The 21929-nt window shown below is 39.6% G+C and overlaps 3 protein-coding genes across 3 annotated transcripts in view; 1 reads left to right on the forward strand and 2 right to left on the reverse strand.

Annotated features, from left to right (window-relative positions):
- Positions 1–588: 588 nt before the first annotated feature.
- Positions 589–4315, reverse strand: LOC117301844 (40S ribosomal protein S19-like). Its single transcript, XM_033785838.1, has 5 exons — positions 4239–4315; positions 2681–2855; positions 2077–2145; positions 1520–1634; positions 589–1058 (listed from the first exon to the last, which is right to left on the reverse strand). Exons 2-5 carry the CDS (start codon positions 2853–2855, stop codon positions 971–973), a joined length of 447 nt encoding a protein of 148 aa, XP_033641729.1. The 5' UTR covers positions 4239–4315; the 3' UTR covers positions 589–970.
- An 84-nt stretch (positions 4316–4399) lies between these two features.
- Positions 4400–9747, forward strand: LOC117301424 (ferredoxin-fold anticodon-binding domain-containing protein 1 homolog). The gene is made up of 5 exons (XM_033785407.1): positions 4400–4604; positions 5024–5180; positions 5722–5925; positions 6177–6341; positions 7151–9747. The coding sequence occupies exons 1-5, from the start codon at positions 4409–4411 to the stop codon at positions 8295–8297; spliced, it is 1869 nt and encodes a 622-aa protein (XP_033641298.1). The 5' UTR covers positions 4400–4408; the 3' UTR covers positions 8298–9747.
- Positions 9748–10057: 310 nt separating this feature from the next.
- LOC117301425 (nephrin-like) overlaps positions 10058–21929 on the reverse strand; it is a 30815-nt gene continuing 18943 nt past the window's right edge. Inside the window, exons 8-23 of the mRNA XM_033785408.1 lie at positions 21320–21400; positions 20192–20413; positions 19527–19817; positions 18994–19131; positions 18387–18554; positions 17609–17893; positions 16433–16708; positions 15548–15675; positions 14927–15107; positions 14740–14814; positions 14079–14291; positions 13836–13871; positions 13292–13426; positions 13074–13119; positions 12515–12789; positions 10058–10998 (exon numbers count right to left, since the gene is read on the reverse strand). Coding sequence (XP_033641299.1) covers positions 10757–10998; positions 12515–12789; positions 13074–13119; positions 13292–13426; positions 13836–13871; positions 14079–14291; positions 14740–14814; positions 14927–15107; positions 15548–15675; positions 16433–16708; positions 17609–17893; positions 18387–18554; positions 18994–19131; positions 19527–19817; positions 20192–20413; positions 21320–21400 — 2792 coding nt within the window. The 3' untranslated portion in view covers positions 10058–10756. The remainder of the gene's footprint in view (positions 10999–12514; positions 12790–13073; positions 13120–13291; positions 13427–13835; positions 13872–14078; positions 14292–14739; positions 14815–14926; positions 15108–15547; positions 15676–16432; positions 16709–17608; positions 17894–18386; positions 18555–18993; positions 19132–19526; positions 19818–20191; positions 20414–21319; positions 21401–21929) is intronic.

Genomic DNA, 21929 nt, shown 5'->3' on the forward strand with positions numbered 1-21929 from the left:
CGACTCCGATTGAGCCCAAGTTTTCCCAGGTTTGTTATTTTATATAGAAGTTGTGATACTGTTTACCAAAAGGGTCCAATGGCTTTTAATGCCAAACGTGCCTTCGCAACATGTCTTTGATCATGGGGGACAGGAGCAGGGTTTTGTCAGGGCGACGCTTGTTCCATGATATTCACACATTTATAGTGACCCAAGCATTAATTTTGTCCAGCCAAGTGCAGGTCAACTTGATGGAAGCTTTAATAAAATCAAAATATTGGGGGAGGGGGGGGGGGGCATGTGGAAATGATGCATTTCCATTGTTAAGTAACCCAACAAGACATCTATTTCAAGGAGCATCTGGGATAAGTATTCCAATCTGATTGATTGAGAAGTAGAACAAAGAACACAAATTTCTTCCTATCTGGAGAAATAAATAGATTGTTCTTCCATATTCACCAGGTGGACTTAAACAGAAAACATTTTTGAAACCACCCCTCACATTTCATGTACAACTGTATTGTGAACAGTAAAAACTTAAGTGTTCTGAGTAACTGACGCATAAAGTCATTTAAACGACAGAAAATAAATACCAAAGTACAAACTGCATTTGAGATCACGTCTGTAGTTTTTTTATTAATTACATGTAAACCTCTCCAGAAATATTCAAGCTCAGTTGGATTATGTCATAATAGTGACCAGTAGAGGGCGCTATTAATTATGGTTTGATGAGGACACTGGTAACCCGCAGTCTTAAAATAATTGCTGTACAGAGTTAAATACATCTTGGTAAAATTGTCCATGACCTAGTGTGAACCAGTGTAACCTAGCCAGTTTTTCTGGTTGATATAGAAAGCAATACTAGAAAGCTGCAATACATGGTCACAAAAGGCTAGATTTTAAGACAAACTTTGTACCAGTGTCTGTGATAATAAGTTTTGTTCTATTGAACTGATGGTGCAGTAACAGGTGTTATAAGCATTGATACAGCTTATTCCTGGACGGCCTTGGCTTTGGTTTGAACTTGAGCAGCGATTCTGTCCATATCCCGGATTCCTTGGCTGGTTAGACGACGTCCTCTGCAGAAGAAAACAACAAATATTAATGTCACAGTAATCATAATCATTTAAAAATACCAAAAGCTTCTAGTGGAATAACACTGAAGTATGGTGTGAGCCTCACACCACTTGCAACCTGGACAGGCAGCGGGATCAAGGGTGCTGGAGCAAGACTGCCCCACGACCAGCAGCGAAGAGAGGGCAGGCGGACAGGGGCACGCTCAAGTAGTTTATTAAACACAATATACATTTACTTATGTCATTCGTGACGCAACACCATAGACTATGGGACAATTCTTAACTGATAACAAAACTCAAACCTATTCACAAGTAACTAGGAGTAGGGTCTTTGGGGCAGGAGAAGTTGACAAAAGACCACAGCCATAAACAAATGTTGGCGCAAATGGCAAAAACAAGTACCCTAGACAAGTACCAAGCAAAAATTTGAAACTGATCAATATCGGACAGTTGCGTTTCCTTACCCGTTTCCTTCACGCTTGACAATGTTAACTCCTTCTAGAGCTTGCAGGACTTTGCGGGCAACTGAACCTGATCCTGGGCAGAAATGACTAGGTCTGGTACCTCGACGCTTGCGACCTGATTAACAAACAGATAACAGGCATGATGTTTGGTCCATGGAACATTTGATTGAGTACCAGGACTGACCTACATGTACATGTTTAATTAAAATATAAAATAATAATAAAATAGTAATTAATAGAGCTTATATAGTGACTTACAAAAATTAAAAAAGCCTTAACTCAAAGTACTCAACAACGAAGGAAAAACTGATGAGTTGTAAACAAAATATAAAGAACAAAATGCACAAGCATTAGACAACAACAAACACCTTATAACACAAGTATTGGATAACGGTACATGTATATATACACAAAAAATCAAATACAGAATTATCGACAGCAAAATTTGTAAAAGGAACTAAGCCGTAGCCCAGAAGATGTAACAGAAGGAATTAAGAACAGAGTATTGAAGCTTTTCTCTTCCTTTTGATTTAGAAAAATTGACAAATTATTCTCACCTCCGTAGATTTTCCTCATGGCGTTAACGCCCACACCGCCTCTGAAGTAAAGATGTCTGGCAGTTGAGGCTACAAGAATCAAGAAAGTCAACCATTATTCATTCACATATTTTATTTACATGTAAAAATTAATCTCATTTCTTGTTAAATATTCCAACATTAAACATCATGGTCTAGTGGTAATATCGAGGGGTGGATTTCACAAAGAGTTAAGACTAGTCTTAATATCTTGAGTTAGGACGAGTAAGTTAGGACCAGCCTGAAGTTTTATTATCTCCTAGGACTGTTCCTAAGTTAGGTCTAGTCCAGGACTTGCAATCACAATAGTGTGGGTTCGAATCTTACCAAGCTAAAAGCTGATTTCACAATGACTAGAAAAAATATTTTCGTCTAGTTCATGAATCACAATTCCTTGATTTGAGCAATTCATAACCATAGACGTTAAACCAATGTTTGTATGAGAGATATTGGCTGTTCCCAGCTTGTGTTTTTATCACCTTGTGTGAATTTGCTGAGTTCACTTGATGATAATCTAAACAAATAAAACAAACAAACTGAATAACATACGTCAAATGTGAATTCTTCAGTGTCAGACTACACTTACCAGCCCGTGTGTAGAACCAGTCTTGGTCGTAGGGTGCCAATTCCTTGTGGATGCCCAACTTGACGAGATCTACCCAATCAGGGATCTTCATCTTGCCACCTGACTTGAAGAAGACCGCGAGGGCCTTCACGAAATCGCCTTGATCGACGTCTTTTACTGTGCAACCACCAGGCATCTACATAAAAAAAATACCATTGCATGAATTTTACATTAATTGTTTGCGCTTTTTTGAACTTTTGAGCTGGAGTGGAAGGCAATCGAAAAGGAAATCTCATAAAATAAAATATATTTTGCAGAAAACAAAGAGCATATAATTTGTACCCAAGCACATCTCATGATCAGGTGATCAGAAAACACAACCAGGCCATCACCAGAAGATCCTCACACTAGAAATTGCTCTCTCATTAAAATAAAACAAAAACAAATTATATTTGAATTTTACCCGATGGACAAAGTTTCAGCTTCAGGGCCTGTACAAATATGAAGCAAATATATGTATTGTTTTTTTTCGGAAAGTTTCCGTATCATGCCATCACTTTTTCATGTGATTGATATGAAATAATATACTATCTCAATAAGATATCCCTTTTTGTTAAAATGAGTGAAAAAGTGGTGGCAGGATCTGCAGCCGATTTCACCAAACTCTAGAATTAATCCTAACTCGAGTTAGGATGAGCATGGGACGAGTAACCCATCCTAACTTTAGGATGGGTTCAAATTCAATGCTTCCTACCTATTTGGATACACAACAACTCAACTCGTCCTAAGTCGCAAGATAAATCCTAAGTTAGGAAGAGTTTTGTGAACTCGACGGCTGGAAAGTTATGTTTTTTCTTTGCATGGTCTGACTGGTCTAATGAAGCTTGACTTTTATCCCGTACGTACGTCGTACACAGAAGCACAAGTGCACCAATCGGACACTGAACTTCAGCAGAAAGATTTCTGTATCCTACCACCACTTTTGTTCACTCTTTTTAAACCAAAATTTAAAGGAATATCTCATTAAGGTTAGATAAAATTCTCAATACAAAAGAGGTGGCACTGGCACTGGCACTGCCTACCCTAGATACGAAAATTTTAGTTGAATTTGAAATAAATTTATTTATTATTATTGTTATTGGGTTTTTTTTTGGGGGGGGGGTCGTTTTTTTCATTTGAATCCTCAAAAACAAATGTTTGGTTACACTGATGAGATTACAAAATAAGCTGCAAATAAGAAGTTAGTGTTAGAAAATATTAAATATTGTCTTAAAATTATGTTTGCGCCCAGAGAAAAACGAGGGTCCATTTTTAACTGGTTCCCAATCTGCACACATGGTTTATTATGCGATACAATTTTACATACAACACGTTGTCCACATTTTCTCAATTTGCAATCCTCACTTCATTTTTTTACCCCCAAAATATTCCCATTTCAGACCTTTATTTACACAAAATATTAACTTCATAATGACCCTGAGTATACATACACTTTAAATAAATTAATAAAAATACTTCAAAACAAATCTAATCATCGTATTTTAAGGATTTTATGAGAGACATTTTACGAAGTTTTTACCTTGAATGCTTTTTGAGGGAAAGAGGGCGCATGGCCGTGTTTCGAGTTCTCGCGTCACTTTGGTGTAAATCTCGCGAGTTTTAGCCGTGTCTTGTCAGCAGCAGAGGGCGCTGTTACAATAATAGGATTTTTCACGTGTGTGCTCATTATTTTGATTTGATAAAGTAAAGATGGACGGATTGTGCGCCTCCTGTTCTTCGCTCCTTCTTCTTGGTGAGGGAAATTTCTCTTTTGCAAGATCTTTGAGTCAGAAACTCTCAGATGAAAGTCGGAATGTCAACATAACTGCAACATCGTTTGAGATCGAGGAAGCTGTTGTAAAGAGGAATAATGGCAGGCAGAACATAGATGCTCTGAAACAAAATGGTAAATGATTGCGTCAAATGCAAGAATATTCAAATGCAATGTCATGAGTGTCAATGAGTTTCTGGGTTTTTTTGTTTACTTTTATGTTTAGATGATTGATAGTGAATGGTCAGACAGTAGGGTGCGGTCTACTGTAAATCATAATGAGACTGAAGTTCAAAGTGTAAACTTAATAACATTTGTACATGAATCCGCTCATTTTTTTTTTGCGGGGCCATAGGTTTTAAATTGCCTCCATGCCCTGACTGATTTTGCTGAATGGCCTAAATGCACTGTGGGATGGGTAAAGGGGCTTTGTAAGCCCCTTTTCCCGTCCCAAAGTGCCTTTCGGCAATTCAGGAAAATCAGTAAGGCGGTAATTGCAATAAACCTTACGACTTAATTTATGTGAGTTTTTACTTTCCGCGTTTTCCCTGTAGGTGTGACTTGTTTGTTTGGTGTCGATGCAACGAAACTTCACAACAATACATTATTGGAGGGAAAAGAGTTCCAAGGGATCATCTTCAACTTTCCTCACATTCCTGGAAAGGCAAACATTGCTAAGAACAGGGATCTACTCAGAAGTTTCTTCAAAAGGTAAATTCAAGTGCACCTGATCACTATGTGAGAGTTTAATGTTTCAATCAAGCTAGATGCTGGGGCAATTGAGATATACAGCTGTACTTAATAAGTGTAATTGTAAGGGTCCAACTTTATGGCTTTGCTTTCTGCAATTTCCAGGAATGTGAATTTCTTTGTTTTCTTCGGTTGTTTGCCTGTAGTTGTGCTTGTCCCTTGTCTTTCGGTTTTCGATGTGTAAACAAGGATCCCCTTTTAGTGGGCCTGTGTGCCTGTTCGGGGTTTCCCTATTGCACCAATGTCATTTCTTATGTATTGGTGGATTAAAGGTAATAAAATAAAATAAAATAAAATAAACTAAATTGTGAAGAACAAAGTATAGGTTGTAAGCAGAGCCATAAAATTGGTCCCAGAGATTTTACCCACGTTTGAGCTGCTCTTTGAAACCCAGATCATAACCTGCTAAAAAGTTTGTTTAACACAACTTGTTCTCTTCCCAACCATAAAAGAACCCCCTTCACAATAATGATGTGATCCATTTCTCGTTTCTATGTTTTAGCGGTGCACAGAAGTTGAGTCCAGCTGGTGAGATTCTGTTGACTCTTTGCAACGGCCAGGGAGGCACCCCAGCAGACGACCCTCAAAGAGAACCGCAGAATTCATGGCAGATTGTTGCCATGGCGACTTATGGTGACCTCATCTTGACCCAGACTGTTCCATTCAGAGCAGGGGAGTACCAGGAGTATGATTCTACAGGCTACAAGTGAGAGCTCTGTTTATCTAACCTTTGAAATAGCTAAACAGTTAAATGGAAGTCAAAAGCTCCGTTTTTAAATCTTTAAGAAAAAAACTTAACTCCAGAAACTGTTTTTTGTCAAGTTCGGCAAAACACACCCTTGGTAAACTGTAAACACTCGCCCATAATAATCGTAAAATTCCAAACATAATTTAAAACAAAACCATGACATGTTATTGTGTGGACTCCATCCAACTTACTGTCTTATTTTCTTACAGAGGTCAAGACAAGGGCTTTCTAACTGAAGGAGCTATCACTCATGTATTTGAGAAAAGTCCATCGCTTCAAGATCGTCTCCTTTTGACTGAGACATTGTCAACAATCGTAGATGGACAAACCGTTGACTTCCAGTGCCCAGGAGACTTAAAGATATTCATGACAAGGTAAGGAATGAAACAGTGTGTTATACAGTTAACTCTCGTTGTATTAAGATCTCTTGGACTGGCAAAATTACCTCTTTATAATAGGAACGTTGTATTAAGAGGACAGAAAAACAAAGAAACTCAAAGCAGAAATGAGATTTGGGACTTCAGAAGGGCTTTTTTTAAACTAAGAACCTCTGTGTTACTGCTGTATAATGAGGGTTGACTGTACACGTGTTACTCAATGAAATCATAGCCAAAGAGCCTTGATTTTCTGATGGCTCAATTTGTATGTAACCTAGACTAATACAATTGATGAGTTGTCAACATCAGCATAATGGTTTGTATTGTGATGTCACACTATAGCTTAGCTGTTTTAGACTGCAGTTAAGATTGATCTCAGCTCTCAATGAAACCATAGCGAAAGAGCCTGCAGCTGATTTTACAAAACTGTACGCAACTGTGTAAGTCCACTTGCGCACTGTTTATGGCTCAACTTATGCAATAAACATTGCACAAGTGGACCTACGCAGTTGCGTAAACTTTCGTGAAATTGGGTGCAGGACATTCCTGCAGGCACAATTTGTACAACCGTCATTGATCCAAAGGTTAGTGTCCGGCCATACGGAGCTGTTCACGATGGTTGGAAGGGATTTGTAGAATTTTCAATGTGTGGTAGATGAAATTCCATGTATATGTTGAACAAATATTTTCAAGAAATTCTTTAAATTAATCCAGCGCAAAGCATTGGAATAAGTCTTTTAAAGCAGGCAAGTTTCATGCTTCATCATTCATTCTTGAAGTAAATGTTTTTTGATTTTCTGTTTTAGAAATCTCCTCTCTGACTTGAACCATCCTCTTAACCTCCTGAAGACCAGGATAACCTCAACCATTCAGATGACATTCCCTCAAACAAAGACTCTTCAAGAAGATGAATATGCCAAGGTTTGTCATGGCAACCAGAACAACTGTCCTGGAGTCTACACTTTACATAAATCATTGAATATTCATGAAGCTACCATTCTGAGACCACACCTCCTTTGTGATTTAGACACCTTGATTGACAGTTATGCAAATGAGGGATGTGTCGTTGCTGGAAAACAATTTCACAGATGTGTCTTATCTTCTACAACGTTTCCCATCACGCACCAGTTACTACTCACTGTACCACGGGACGCAAATGATGCATCTTGGGAAAAGACGGTTTCTAAACTTTTAGAGGGTACGGGTCTTCATGGCAACAGATCAAAATTGAGCTTTTCGCGAGTAGATGTAAAGAATGGATCTTTAGTTGGTAATGCATCAGCGGATTCAAGAAATTCACTGAAGCGAAACCACAGTGAGAGCGAACATTCTTGCAAGATGCCAAGTGAAGTAACTGAAGAAACGAGTCACCTTGATCAATGTGTTGTTTGCTTGCAAGGAAGAGTCAGCAATATGAGTATCATAAAGCTCACAGACAGCTGTGGAAACCAGACTACTGTAGGTGTGTGCGGCAAAGGGGCTTCAAACAATGACATCATGCTTCTATTTTTAGACCATCTCATTATGCATCTCTTGCATATTGATGACATTCGGTTGCTGTGGTCAACCGACATGCGCTTGTGGGAGGAGTTTAAAAGAACACACCCCCTGAAAGAAATTGACAACCCTACTGGGATGTTTGATAGTGTACCATTCCAGCCTAGGAGTAGACACCCTCCATTATACATTAGGGATGTGAGTTTCTGGTGTCCAACAGAGGGTGAGTTTGATGAGCTTAAATTCATGTCAGTACTCCGTCAGGCGAGCGGTTTTTTAATCCATCGAGTCACATTGAGAGGTGTTTATCGGGATGAGGTCAAAGGTGATCTGAGTAGGTGTTATCGGATTGAGTATCTCTCATGCGATCAGGCTTTGAGTAAAGAGAAACTCGCTACTATTCACCCACAAGTTCTAGAACTCATTCGGTTGGAGTTGGGACTGAATGCCCGATAAGAATACACTAAATTTAAAGGTATGAGCAAGTTCAGGTGGCAACTAGACCGATTAGACTAAAGCACAGGTAGATTGACTATATGGAACCATTTACTGGAGCATGGTCAAAGGTCAATTCGAGAGCTACCTCATAGTTTCAATCCAGTCTCTCACCTGAATAAACAGGATTGGTGTGGATAAAAAACATTGTATATTTTTAGACTGAAAGCTTACTGATTATGAAGTACATACTACAACTCTTTTTTACTGTGAAATATTCCCCGGTGAAATGAAGTCATATTCCTGAAAATTGTTACGGAAAATCTTTAGAAATGCAACAGCTGATTTCGGTTGTTGCAACCAAACTTGGGTATGGTTTTTCACTATATTCTTTGAGTTAGTGTCCACTGCCTTTAATGAGTTTCTGAAAATAGAGTTTGCACAACTGGTACTTTACAGAAACAGCGTGGAAAAAAGCTGCTACTCTTCAACATGTTTTGTAGTTTTTATATGTGATTAATTTAATACAGTGTAAAAACATTTTTACAATAGATTACAATGTTTATGTATAGTAACAGTTATTCAAAATTGACAAAAAATACATTAATTAATATAAATTGATACAATAAAAATGATCTATACTACTGTGCTACAATGTTTTTGGGTGAGATGTACTCACAATGCCACTTTGAACAATTTGTAAAATTAGACATAAGGGCCACGGCAAGATTTTCTTGATATTAATTTTTAAACTTTTCAACAAAGTGTATAGTACTAAATACATAAATCATGACTATCCACAATTACAAATGGCCCTTAGAAGCCCAAAAAAAGATGTTTGATGCGTGAAAATATAAAAAAACTTGCATTTGTGCATTTGCCAGTGACAAAAATTGCATGCAATCTAAAAACATGAAGGCACATGTTAAATTTTATAGAGCTGGTGAAATGAAAAACAAGTTATCTGGGAGTGATTTTAGATTTTGGTCAAACACCAATACTGATACAATGAAAAGGGGAGTTATGCCTTGGATAAAACTCTTAATGATTTTGTTTTAATGTTGATTCACCGTTGTTTCGAAATTCTCCACTTTTATAGAATATCTTGGAATGTTTTTTGTACAACATACTGTGGATGCATTGAGAAAGTTTACATAAAATGTACACACATAGATACATTATTTATCATAATCAATGTAATAACCTCATGGAGGTTGGACATTCAACAACTGATCCCAAACAATAATATTTTAGAAATTAATAAACAAAATCTCAAATAAATTTGAATCTTTGAAGATCACCTTTGTTTCATTTTGGGTTTCGGTTGGAGGGGTGGTGGTCAGCGGTACCAAAGGCCCCCATGGTTTGAAGCATTACGCTTTAAAATTCCATTAACAAAATTATTCTACTGTCACAAATTAAGGCACACACACATTTTTTGACAATAATAAAAACTATTCTAAAATAGACACAAAAAAAAAAGAAGAAAAAAAAGACATCTAATTAAAAGGTACAAGTAAATATTGTAAGTAAGACACAAATACAGAAGTTAAAGTAGTGTCGTCCTGATTCAAGCAGGCTTGTGGCTGCACATGGGATTACAGGCCTGTATGCTTCGTTTCTGAAAGGGCAAGGGCACCAAGGCAATTTCTCTTAGGCAAAGGGCACCCTATGAGGAAATTGTAAAATTCTACTGGAGCATTTCAAGGGCACCAAGGCAATGACAAGGGGCAACGGAGGCAATCGCCTCCGTTGCCTCCGTGAAGTATCAGGCCTGGGATTATGAACTCTAATCAAGTTACTGCAAGGGTACGCACTCTCCATACAATACCTATGAAGAGCCCTTGTGTGTCCGCAGTAACTTAATGAGAGTTCACAACTCCATGACGTACAGCCAAAGGTTTGCTTTGATTATTATGACACATCCCTCTTTAGGAAGTTATTTTACATTAATTCACATAGAGAGTTCACAACTCCATGACGTCCAGCCAAAGGTTTGCTTTGATTATTATGACACATCCCTCTTTAGGAAGTTATTTTACATTAATTCACATACTGAAAGTTATCTTCAGAGACTGAGAAACGTTATTAAAAACTTAGTCATTCTGTTATAGCACAAAACATTTCTGCTTACCAGAATAATGTTACAAGCTCAAATACCATCTCAAATGTACCCCCTCTGACTGGTATCCTGTTTAATTTTGCTTATCAGAAATCTCCTGAAGACGATCATAGCATACTGATAAAAAAGTTGAGTTGTCAAGCACCAGTTCTTTTCAGAACCAACAATACTCAAAAGAGAGATATACACGTGGTGTTACCGCAAACCTCACCTTATTATACTCCCACCGTGCAAAAACTAAATCCTTCTAAGCAGAAAACTGTTAAGCAATGTTTTCTGCTTAGCAGAAACCTGTTTATCATTACAAGAAACCTGTTTTCTTAAGCAGCTCTGTTGAAAGAAGGCCCTGGACTTGGATTTACACTAGGAACCCTTCTTCACTACCAGCCTGGCTAGCAGTAGGTCGAGCCTTAGTCAACTGGACAAAGTTACCAAGGCTGCTTGGTACTGGACTCGGAGTGACAGATGAGGTGTAGTCAAACTGCTTAGCTGAGGATGGACCTGTAGTTAGCTGAGCTTGTTTACGTCGTAGCTTGTCGGCATAGTTACGTTCCTCTTGGTCCTCACTGATCTGATCTGTCAAGATGCTTGGTGTTTGAGCTGAAAATAGAAGGAAAAACAAGGCATATTTTGTAAAGGAGCAATGAACAATGAATTCAATAGCAATTTTATACAACCAGGCTACGTTTTTGAAAGGGCAAGGGCACCTAGGCACCTCTTCTTGGTAAAGGGCACCCTTGGAGGAAAGTGTAAATTTCTACTGTAGCATTTTAAGGGCACCAAGGCAACGACCAGGGGGCATGGAGGCAATCGCCTTTGTTGCCTCCGTGCAGCATCAGGCCTGTATACACCACCTTCACTCTACTGTAGCATTTGAAGGGCACCAAGGCAACAACCAGGGGGCATGGAGGCAATCGCCTTTGTTTCCTCTGTGCAGCATCAGGCCTGTTTACACCACCTTCACTCTACTGTTAGCATTTTAAGGGCACCAAGGCAACAACCAGGGGGCATGGAGGCAATCGCGTTTGTTTCCTCTGTGCAGCATCAGGCCTGTATACACCACCTTCACTCTACTGTAGCATTTGAAGGGCACCAAGGCAATGACCAGGGGGCATGGAGGCAATCGCGTTTGTTTCCTCTGTGCAGCATCAGGCCTGTATACACCACCTTCACTCTACTCTATCATTTTAAGGGCACCAAGGCAACGACCAGGGGGCATGGAGGCAATCGCGTTTGTTGCCTCTGTGCAGCATCAGGCCTGTTCAAACTACCTTCACTTTATTTGTAATGAGTAGGTGTTTGGTGGAGTGGATTACTAAACAGTGTTTGTACAATTTGTTTTTGTACTGTTTTGATTTGTTAACCACACTTACCACACCAATGTAGCCTTTTTCTCCAACATTCTTTGACTAGTTATCAACGACCAAGAGAGGGTGCTATAGACCAACCTTTACATTGGCTAAGGCTGTGTCGGAATTGGCGGCTACAGCTATGGCTATGTCTAGATTAGGACAAGCTTTACAAAACCCTTAGCAACAGTCATATTAACTGGTGGCTTTGGCTACGGTTAGATTTCCTTATCATACATTGAAGTATACATGTAGGACACCCTTTACAAAACCCTTGGCAACAGTCATATTAACTGGTGGCTACGGCTACGGTTAGATTTCCTTATCATACATTGAAGTATAGGACACCCTTTACAAAACCCTTAGCAACAGTCGTATTAACTGGTGGCTTTGGCTATGTCTAGATTTCCTTATCATACATTGAAGTATAGGACACCCTTTACAAAACCCTTAGCAACAGTCATATTAACTGGTGGCTACGGCTACGGTTAGATTTCCTTATCATACATTGAAGTATAGGACACCCTTTACAAAACCCTTAGCAACAGTCATATTAACTGGTGGCTACGGCTACGGTTAGATTTCCTTATCATACATTGAAGTATAGGACACCCTTTACAAAACCCTTAGCAACAGTCGTATTAACTGGTGGCTTTGGCTATGTCTAGATTTCCTTATCATACATTGAAGTATAGGACACCCTTTACAAAACCCTTAGCAACAGTCATTTTAACTGTACCCCCCAATTCAGATATGGCCTTACTTACCAAAACTGTCCCAGCTCGGTGCGTATGATGGTGGTCGGTACCCGGCATTATGGTAACTGGATCCCGGTTCCCTACGGGACGTCGCGATCGGCTGCCGATCGTCATCGTACTGATCACTGTAGGTCTGATAGCTGTAGTCGTCATACTGCTGGTTGCCATAGCGATGATCGTCATAGCTACGTTCATCATCGGAGTAAGGATCTTTGGAGTATTCTGATTGGTCTCGATGAGACATGGAGTCGAGTGTTTCTGTGACGGTCGCACTACCTTCGTCTCTGTATGATCAATTAATGAAAAGAACACTTAGTAAAGGTAGGGACTATTCACATGTTTACAAGAGTCACAGAGCCTGGACTTCCTGCAGGCAGGATTTATTCAAAGCTCAATGGAAGAAAACATTATCTCTTATAACCGAGTGAAGATTGCAAGGTCTGCTTGTATCAACTTGATGAAAAGGGATGAAAGGGGGAACATCTCCAATAAAATAACAGTTTATAAATCATCCTGTCTAAATTTCTACTTGTTTCCAGAGTTGTTATTGACAAAATGTTCAACTTACGAATGCACGGTTTCTATCTCCTTCAGCTTGATGTCAGATTTCTTGGCTGTGAATCAATAAAGAATGAAGTTGAACTTGCATTGTAATGTATACTAGATTGATGGATAGATAGACACTTGGGTTCTGTATTCAAACAAATTATTCATATTTTTACTATTATTATTATTAATATTTTTATTATAAGGTGGTTTTACAGAAAACAACGCGACTCTACTCACCTAGGTTCTTTTTCTTGGATGTCCGTCTCTTGACGAGGCAACAGATGAGGAAGAGATTGAGGAAGACACAGCTGAGGAGACTCAAGAAGGTGACCAAGAGGAAGAGGTAAAGAGGGATATTCCCCACTAGGATACCTTAAGATGGGTGACAAGAACAACGATGGGGTAAGCATGGGGTAAGACAGGAAACCTGTGTTCTTCTTTTTACCAGTTAGGGTTATTATGGAGCCCAAAGCAAGAGCCATGAGTACGGAGCCAAAGTTACGAGCCAAAAGCCAGAGCCCGGAGGCAGAAAACAGAGCCTGAAGCCCCACACCCCGAAGCCAGAGCCCGGAGGCAGAACCCGGAGACAGAGCCCAGAGCCCGGAGCCCGGAGACAGAGCCAAAAGCCAGAGCCAGAACCAATAGCCAGAGCCTGAAGCCCAGAGGCAGAGCCGAGAGCCAGGGCCAGAGCTAGAGCCTGGAGCCCAGAGCCAAAACCAGGAGCCCAGAGCCTTAGTAGAAGCGTTAGCCAAGGTTTTGATGTTTTGAAAAAGGAGCTTACCTGATGGACTTGGGACAACTGGTTGAGATGGTGCGACTGTGTGGAAAGAAAAGAAATAGGTAACTCATCAAAAAAATTACAGGATTGTCAAACATAATACCAACCCAGCACTCACAGGTATCTATAAATACACCTGGGTTACAGGAAGCAATTAATGGATTAAAGTCACTTGCATGATATTTTAAGAATCACTTTAGAAAACAAAAGTATTGAACAAAATCTTCTGATTGTAAATCTTTGTACCTTCGGTTGATGCCGATACAATCCCAAGGAAGTAAGCTCCGGTGCCGAGATCGTTTCTCCCACGTACAGTGAACTCATAATCAGTGCTAGGGTTGAGGTTGGTCACAGTGTACGTCGTTTCTTCAGTTGGGATGACATCTACATACTGGTACTGTTGGTTTCCCTTCTGATTGAAACGAACTTGGAATGTTTGGGGCCGACCGCCGTCAAAACCTGGTTGTGAACAATAATAGTGATATTAATTTTGGTTTTACCTATACACACCGGTGTGTTAGAACTGTATACTCAGTATTTCCAAAGTTCTGTGGAAAAAAAAAATCAAAGGCATATTACTCGATGCCAATTTCCATCTATTAAAAATGTATTGAAGATTTAATTCATAATGTGCCAATTCCAAGCAAGGGCTGTTATAAGGCGCAAGACAATGTAACAAAATTAAAAAGTAAACCACTAAAAATGTCATTACACATTAGAACAAAAACAAACAGTGTAAGGATTTTTATATTTGTATATTAAGTAGCATTAAAAAGTTTAAAATAAATGTTTACAAATTTAAAGAACATCCAAGAAAATTTGAAAAAGAAAAAACTTTACAACTCTAAAACGTTAGGCATGGAACCAATATTAATCACAGCGATTGCACATTTGTTATGATTCTTACCTGCCTTCCAGCTTAGTCTGACTGAATCATGGGTGATTTTCTCAACTCTGAGACCGAACGGTGCTTCTGGCTCACCTGAAGATAAAAGGAAAGGTAGAGATGGATGTAGGGTCCAATGTTTGGGATGTGGGTAACATTAAGTTTTTAGTCATAACAATCATTATTTTGAAATGACAATGTTCCTTACTTGTTTTTTCCAGCTGGACAGAAAAAGTAGTCTCGCCGAGGTTATTGTAAGCTTTGCAGACGTATGTCCCATAATCAAAGAGTTCATTAACAGGTCCGATGTATAAGCGACTCTCATATCGGTTGGAGTAGGTCAGATCTTGCCGAGTGTCAAAGGTGTAGTGGTCACTTGTTAAATTCACCTGAACATTAAGAAAAATGGGAAATATAGATTTAGTTGTTGCAAACTGTTTACCAACCATAGGCAGGCCTCGAAATAACGCACAGCACCCACAGTAATTGCCGTGTGCTTTTGCTGTGGTGCCCTTTTGCAAAGTTCCAATACAAATTTTTATTTTCCTCATAGAAGTGTCCCTTACCAGAGGGATTTGCTGTGCCCCTTCAAGAATGAAGGTATACTAGTCTTGCTCTTCATCAGCCTTTTGTAAAGTAGCCCACCGGGTTAGTTAGATGTGTGTTTTACTTGCCTCCAGGAAGTTTTAGTAATCCCAAAAATAAATGTAGAAATTATACAACACAAATTTAAAAGCGTTCTATCTGCGGGCGTCCAAGGCACTTAATTAATGTTTGGCAGACAGGTCTGCTAAGATTTGTATCTTTCTCATCAAAGCTTCTTACTGACCTGAGCTGCTCCCTGGAACCACTTGAATCTGACGACTGGTGCTCCTTCAGCTCGACAGCGTAGTACGGCCGTCTGACCGATGCTCTGTGCTACCTTGTTGGCAACGGTCCGATCTATCTCAGGAACAACTGAAGGAAAAAATAAATACAATTTTTTTTAAACTGGCTCCCTATCTCTCAACGAATCATCTTCAAGCTGATGCTCATTGTCCACAAAGCTCTTAATGGCAAGGCTCCCAACTATATTTCCGAACTGCTTCAAGTTTACACTCCATCAAGGAATCTTCGATCAAGTTCTATGCTTCTCCTCATTGAACCCAAATCTCGACACTCATGGGGTGACAGGTCTTTTTCTTCAGCCGCGCCACGCATCTGGAACCCTCTACCACTTAATTTTGGATCTTGTCTTTGTAGCACAAAATTCAAGTCTCTTCTCAAAATTTATCTTATGTCACAGGTTTTCAATGACTAATTTTGTTGTGTCTGTTTTTTTTCTTTGTGTTGTGTCTTGTTTTTGTTTTTGTTTTTGTTTTACTGCGCCTTGAACACCCAGCAGGGTGGATATGTGCGCATTACAAGTCTTATTATTATTATTATTATTTATTAAAGTACAGAGAGAGAAGGATGTGTTTTACTGCCACAACTCCAGTAGCATGGATGAACCTAAACATGGGAGGAGGAAACATGGAAGACACAGGGTCTTTCTCAAACCTCCGCTTTGGCTCTATGCACCGTATGATGTTCAAATCACCACCGAGTGCAAAACAAACGCTGCTCCAAAATTGTACAGGCCTAAAAGGGTTTTCTTCTTGTAGCCCCTTACCAAGAGTGGCTTTTAGCCTTGTTCAGGGCAAACTTGCATACACAAATAATAATAAATACTTACACTGTACAACAACCTGTATGTTCTTAGTAAACGCCGGCGCTATTCCATTATCAGCAGAACACGTATACAGTCCACCGTCCGCCTTAGACACATTCAAGATTCTGAGCAGAGCTTTACCCTCGGAGTATTCCATCTGATGAGCGCTGAGATCAAATCCATCACGAGTCCATGTAATGAAGCTATCTGGTTTAGGGTTAGCATCGGCCTCACACACTAACTCACTGATTGAGTGACGGTTGATTACGATCTGGTCTCCGGTTGAAATGATCGGTGAATCTGGTTTATAAAAAAAAGGTTGTTTTCAGAGAAAAATCAAAAATCAACCATTCCAATAAAACTTATTTGAAGTGCTGTTTACAGGAAATGTAGTGGTTGTAACAATGTTCAGAAGCCAATTTCACAAAGAACTAAAATTTATCTTAACTGTGTTTCACTCTTAATTGCAAAGCAAAGTGTGATGTCACAATACAAATCACTGTGGTGATACTGACAACTCATCTTAAGATGAATCTTAGTGCTTTGTGAAATCAAGCCAAGGCTTTGTGTTGACAGGTCATACTCGGACATTAAATTCACATTCACAAATACCTCGGACAGTTTTGCTATTCCTACATGTACATGGCCGTGTGGTAAAGGCCCTCGCCTTCGGCCCGAGCCTTTCATCACATGGCCACGACCCTGCCGGTTTTAAACGGCAATTGAAGAACGAGTCACTACTCTTTTATTCCCTTATTAAACAATACACAATAAGAAAGACCCATACATTTAATCTTAGAGTTTTCCTCCCACATCTGAAGATAAAACTTCCTTCCTTGTCTTCTCTCCATTGGGTTTTAGTGATTAATAATGCTTTTGGTTCTTGGCTATATATACAGACCGTATTGAATAACCCCTTTGCTGCTATGAAAGTTGCCATCTTGTAGGTCAAACCCTATGCGCGTCTCAACACGTACATCAATGAAACAGGCAGCACGCAATGTTCCCGGTTTGATTTCTATGGCACAATCACGCACACACACACGCACACGCTCGCAGAGGACAGATAATTGAACGGTGACGTCATATTCAATACGGTCTATTACAGTGATTAAGTTCTCTACTCTGAGAGTTCTTGGCTTTACAACCAGAATTACTAAACTGAAATAAAATAAAAGTTACTCAACCCTAACTACTCACATTGTACATCGAGTATGGCCGTGATGTTACTGTTCCCTTCGTCATTACTAACGAGACACATATAATTCCCAACCTCCGTCCTTGACGCATTATGGACAAACAACGAGCCAGCGTCATTCAACGTGAAGCGTGTATTCCCATCCAAGACAATCGGGACGTCATTCTGATGCCAGACGTACGTCAGCTCTTCAGGGTTTCCCTTAGAGGTACAGTTTAGGATCTTGAGGCCTGGGCCTTCCTTGGTGTTGATTGTCATCTTGTCTGCGACGCTGATTTGGGGCTTAACTGGGAAGGAACAAAATTGAAAAGATGTCAAACATTGTTTGTGGAATACAAGTATACAAAAAATATGTTAACAACTTAACTTGTAATCATTGTGTATGTCTAAAGATTTAAAATAAACAAAATAAAAAATAAAATAAACCGCCACTCTCCTGGATACTCAATGGTCATCTTCATGAGTTGGAGGAAAGTGGAGGATAACCGTTGCCGATTTGATTGGACAAACCAATCTTATTCAAGTCCATTGTGACATTCTGGTGAAGAGTGGGAAGATAGAAGAGGATTGAGGGCTGTAGGCGCATACCAAACTTATCCAAGACCAAACATATGAGGTGGTTACTTTACTCTGGTATTAAGCATAAATTTAATGTCACTACTTACACAAAAATAAAGACACGATAAACCATTGTTATGTTGGCCGCAGAAAACACAGAACAATGATTTGAACATTAATCTGGTAAGCATAATTTTGATGCACTTAGCTGTATGTACTTACATCTGACGTTCATGATCAACCCATCGTTAACTGCTTCTACAATCAGCTCATTCTTAGCGCGGCAGAGAAACACTTGGCCATTATCTGATGATAAGACTTTCTCTACTACCAGCTCACTGCTTGTTGAGTAGCCGCTGTTGTCTGAGGATTCAGTAACTGCTGCTCCACCTAGAAAGATCAAAATAACCCCAAGATGTAAATTCTTTATCGGAATACAGAGAGTAGTTGCGGACTTAAAAAAAAATGATACTATGGGATGTTAGAAGATAAATTCAACCTTTTGGTAACCCTTGGAGTTAAAGATTGCAAGGAACCTCTGGGAACAGCAAGGGGTAAGAGTCACTGCCAACAGTGACTGGGACTGAAACTGGGATCCAGATCTTAGGAGGTAAATTGAAATGATGGTATGATTGGAGGAAAACACCATAGGGACAACCCACACAGTCAGGTAGAGATTAACAAACCCAATACTAATGCAAGGCTCCGGTCAGGGTTCAAACCGGGGTCCACAAAGGTGAAAGGCATGAAGAGAAACGATTGAACCAACCTGACTGCCCCCAAGTTGAAAAATTAAAAGGGTTTTATTTGGCCTCATGTAACAACTCACCATCAACAGGTACTCCATCCTTCCACCATGAGAGCTCACTAGCCGGGTTGCTACTCGCAGTCTTGCATTTCACTACAACTCTGTCTCCATCACGGCACTCTGCTGGTTCAGCCGTCACGAAAACTCTCTCTGGGGGAACTGAACAAAGAGAGTCAATTATTTATCAGGGATCATAGTAAAACCCACTGAATCTCCAAAGGATATGACTTGATTTGAATTCAATTGAATTTGTGACAATAAAATACAGCAAGAACATAGCTCCGTTCTGCTTAGCAGACAATTGTTAGGCAATATTTTTGGCTTAAGCAGGTCTATGAAATTTCCTCTCGGGGGTTGATTTCACAAGGATGCTTAGGACTAGTCCTAAAGGACTCTTAAGGATTTATTAAGGTTTTAAGGCTAGTCCTAAGTTTGGTCGAGTAGCTCGTCCTAACTCTAGATAAGACTAGTCTTAACTTGTTGTTTAATCCACCCCTCGTCTCTAAGCGGGAAGATTAAGAACAGTTACACCAAGAAGGAGATCCTAAACTCACAGAGGACATCCAGTGAGACTTGAGCAACCAGTGGTTCCGGTGTAGCTTCATTCGACGCTCTACAACTATAGTTAGCTTTATTATCAGTCTGCTCCAGTATAAGAGGTAGCTCGTTGGTAGCGAGTTGTCCACTGGTTCCATAGCTACCCTCCAGATCTACTCCATTCTTTTGCCAGGTGAGGGTAGCTAGAGGGTTACCACCTACAGCGATGCAGGTAAGTCTTAAAAGGTTACCGGCTTTGACCTCGCGACCTTCCTCGTAGCCGGAGATTACGGGTATCTGTGGAGGATCTGTTGGAGCAGAAGGAACAAGGTTTGTAAATCAGGGACGGATAGGCTGATGAAAAAACCTGAACTGTGAGCACAAAGTATGAAAGCTTGTGAGCGTGAAGCCTGCTTTATTAAATATTTATCTTTTGGTTTGAAAGCCCTACTCTGTAATCTGGGGTGTTCCAATTGATTTTATCTTCATTATCTTGTGAATAAATAAAAATATTAAAATAAAGTATTTGTTTTTAGTTGTTTATTTCTATTTTCTTTATTTCTTTATTTATTTTCTTATTTTTTTTTTTTTTTTTTTTTTTTGGGGGGGGGGGTTTAAAAAAAAACATGGATTTCCGGTTACAATGGAGAAATTACATCCCTGCAAAAGAAAACAAACTTACACATGACGCTAACAGTAGCTACAGCATTAGCATATTCATAGAGTTCAAGATTGGTGGCCTGACACATATAGTCCACGCTATTCATCTGCGCAGTCATAGTGACAGTCAGATTCTGTGACGTGATGAAACCTCCGTTTGGAGCTGCTACAACAACGTCTGGTGATGTGCTGACTTGCTGACCGCCGGTATACCATGAGATAGAAGCACTTGGGTTACTGTTTGCTGTAAGACAATCAATTAGAGATAATGTTTGATTAGGAAGATATTTGAACCAAGGCAGATTTCATAAAACGCTATGAGTTAGGATGAGTAACTCGTCCTAACTTAAGATGGGTTCAATGCATCCTAACATCTATGGATACGGAACTTAACTCATCCTAAGTCCTTAGATTAATCCCAAGTTAGGAAGAGTTTGGTGAAATCGACGGCTGAACACGTTTGGTAATTGTAAAAAGATCAGTATTCTCACATGTGTACCCAACTTATACATTTTTGTAGGTTGAAGAAGATTTTGGGAAAGGCATTATGAAATTAGAAGGAAAAAATAACCAAAATCACAAATGCATGTTTTTACATTTATTTATTTACTTAAATGTAAGTTTATCCTCAACAGGCTGAAAGCCACTCGCGGTGCAACAAGGGCTGAAAATATTGAAGATGAAAAATAAACTCAGGGGAGCTGAAAGTAGGAACAGGTCTGGAATTACAAGGAGGCCAAGCCATGGCCACGCAGGCCATGGCCTTCGTCGCACTGGTCTTGGCCTTGGTGCCCGCCCATTAAGAAGTTGTCCATAGACTTTAAGATTTTACTCTTTGCAAAATGAAAATAGACTTAAGGCCTGGTCAAATAGCCCCGATAAAGATAACGAAAACGACAATGATGAAAATGCACGCCCTGGATTGGTTGAATAAGTGGGGCGTATTCTGCGTGGAGCAATTCAACCAATCAAGGGCATGCATTTTTATCATTCTTGTTTTCATTCTCTATATCAAGGCATGTGTGACTGAGCCTTTACCCTCTAAAAAAAAGAATTTCCAGGCCTGTGGGAAACGATATTTCTCTTAAAACAGTCTAGATTGTAGGATGGAGGGAAACATGCACCATGCACTCTCTCTCTCTAAACCAACCTGATTTGCAATGGAGTGTCAATGTGGCTCCAGTGTTGACCATCTGCTCATGACCCGTGATGTTAACATAGGCTGGGGGAACTGTAGAAAAGACAAGCAGACAAATGACTATAACCATCATCACAAAACTTAAAGTCACCTGGAAATAGAATTTTTTTTCTTTCAAACATAAGAGTATATGCTTACGAACAATAAAACAATATTTTTAGTAATTGTTTGTCACGATTTATATGTTTAAAAAATGTATAAAGTTGTTTGGGGGGCTGACTCCGCCTACCCCTTTTGTGACGTCAATCGAGGCAGACTTTGCTTGCCATGCGTATAGTAGACACACGTGCAAAGTGCATGTACGTCCAAGTCGTGAGTTGGTACGTTTCAAAAAGTGTTTTTCTGCATTCAGCAGCAATACATCTGGTCGGCAAAAATCTTTTTTTGAAACGTACAAACTCACGACTTGGTCCGTACATGTACTTTGCAATTGTGTTTACTCTACGCATTACAGGCAAAGTCTGCCTCGATTGACGTCACGAACAGCGCCCTCTCGGGTCGGGGTCTACTCTTAAATTTGTAAATAACATAAGAACTGATTTGTTAAAACCTTAGTTAACTG

Source organism: Asterias rubens, chromosome 17, assembly GCF_902459465.1.
Source record: "Asterias rubens chromosome 17, eAstRub1.3, whole genome shotgun sequence".
In the NCBI taxonomy this organism is placed as follows: Eukaryota; Metazoa; Echinodermata; class Asteroidea; order Forcipulatida; family Asteriidae; genus Asterias; species Asterias rubens.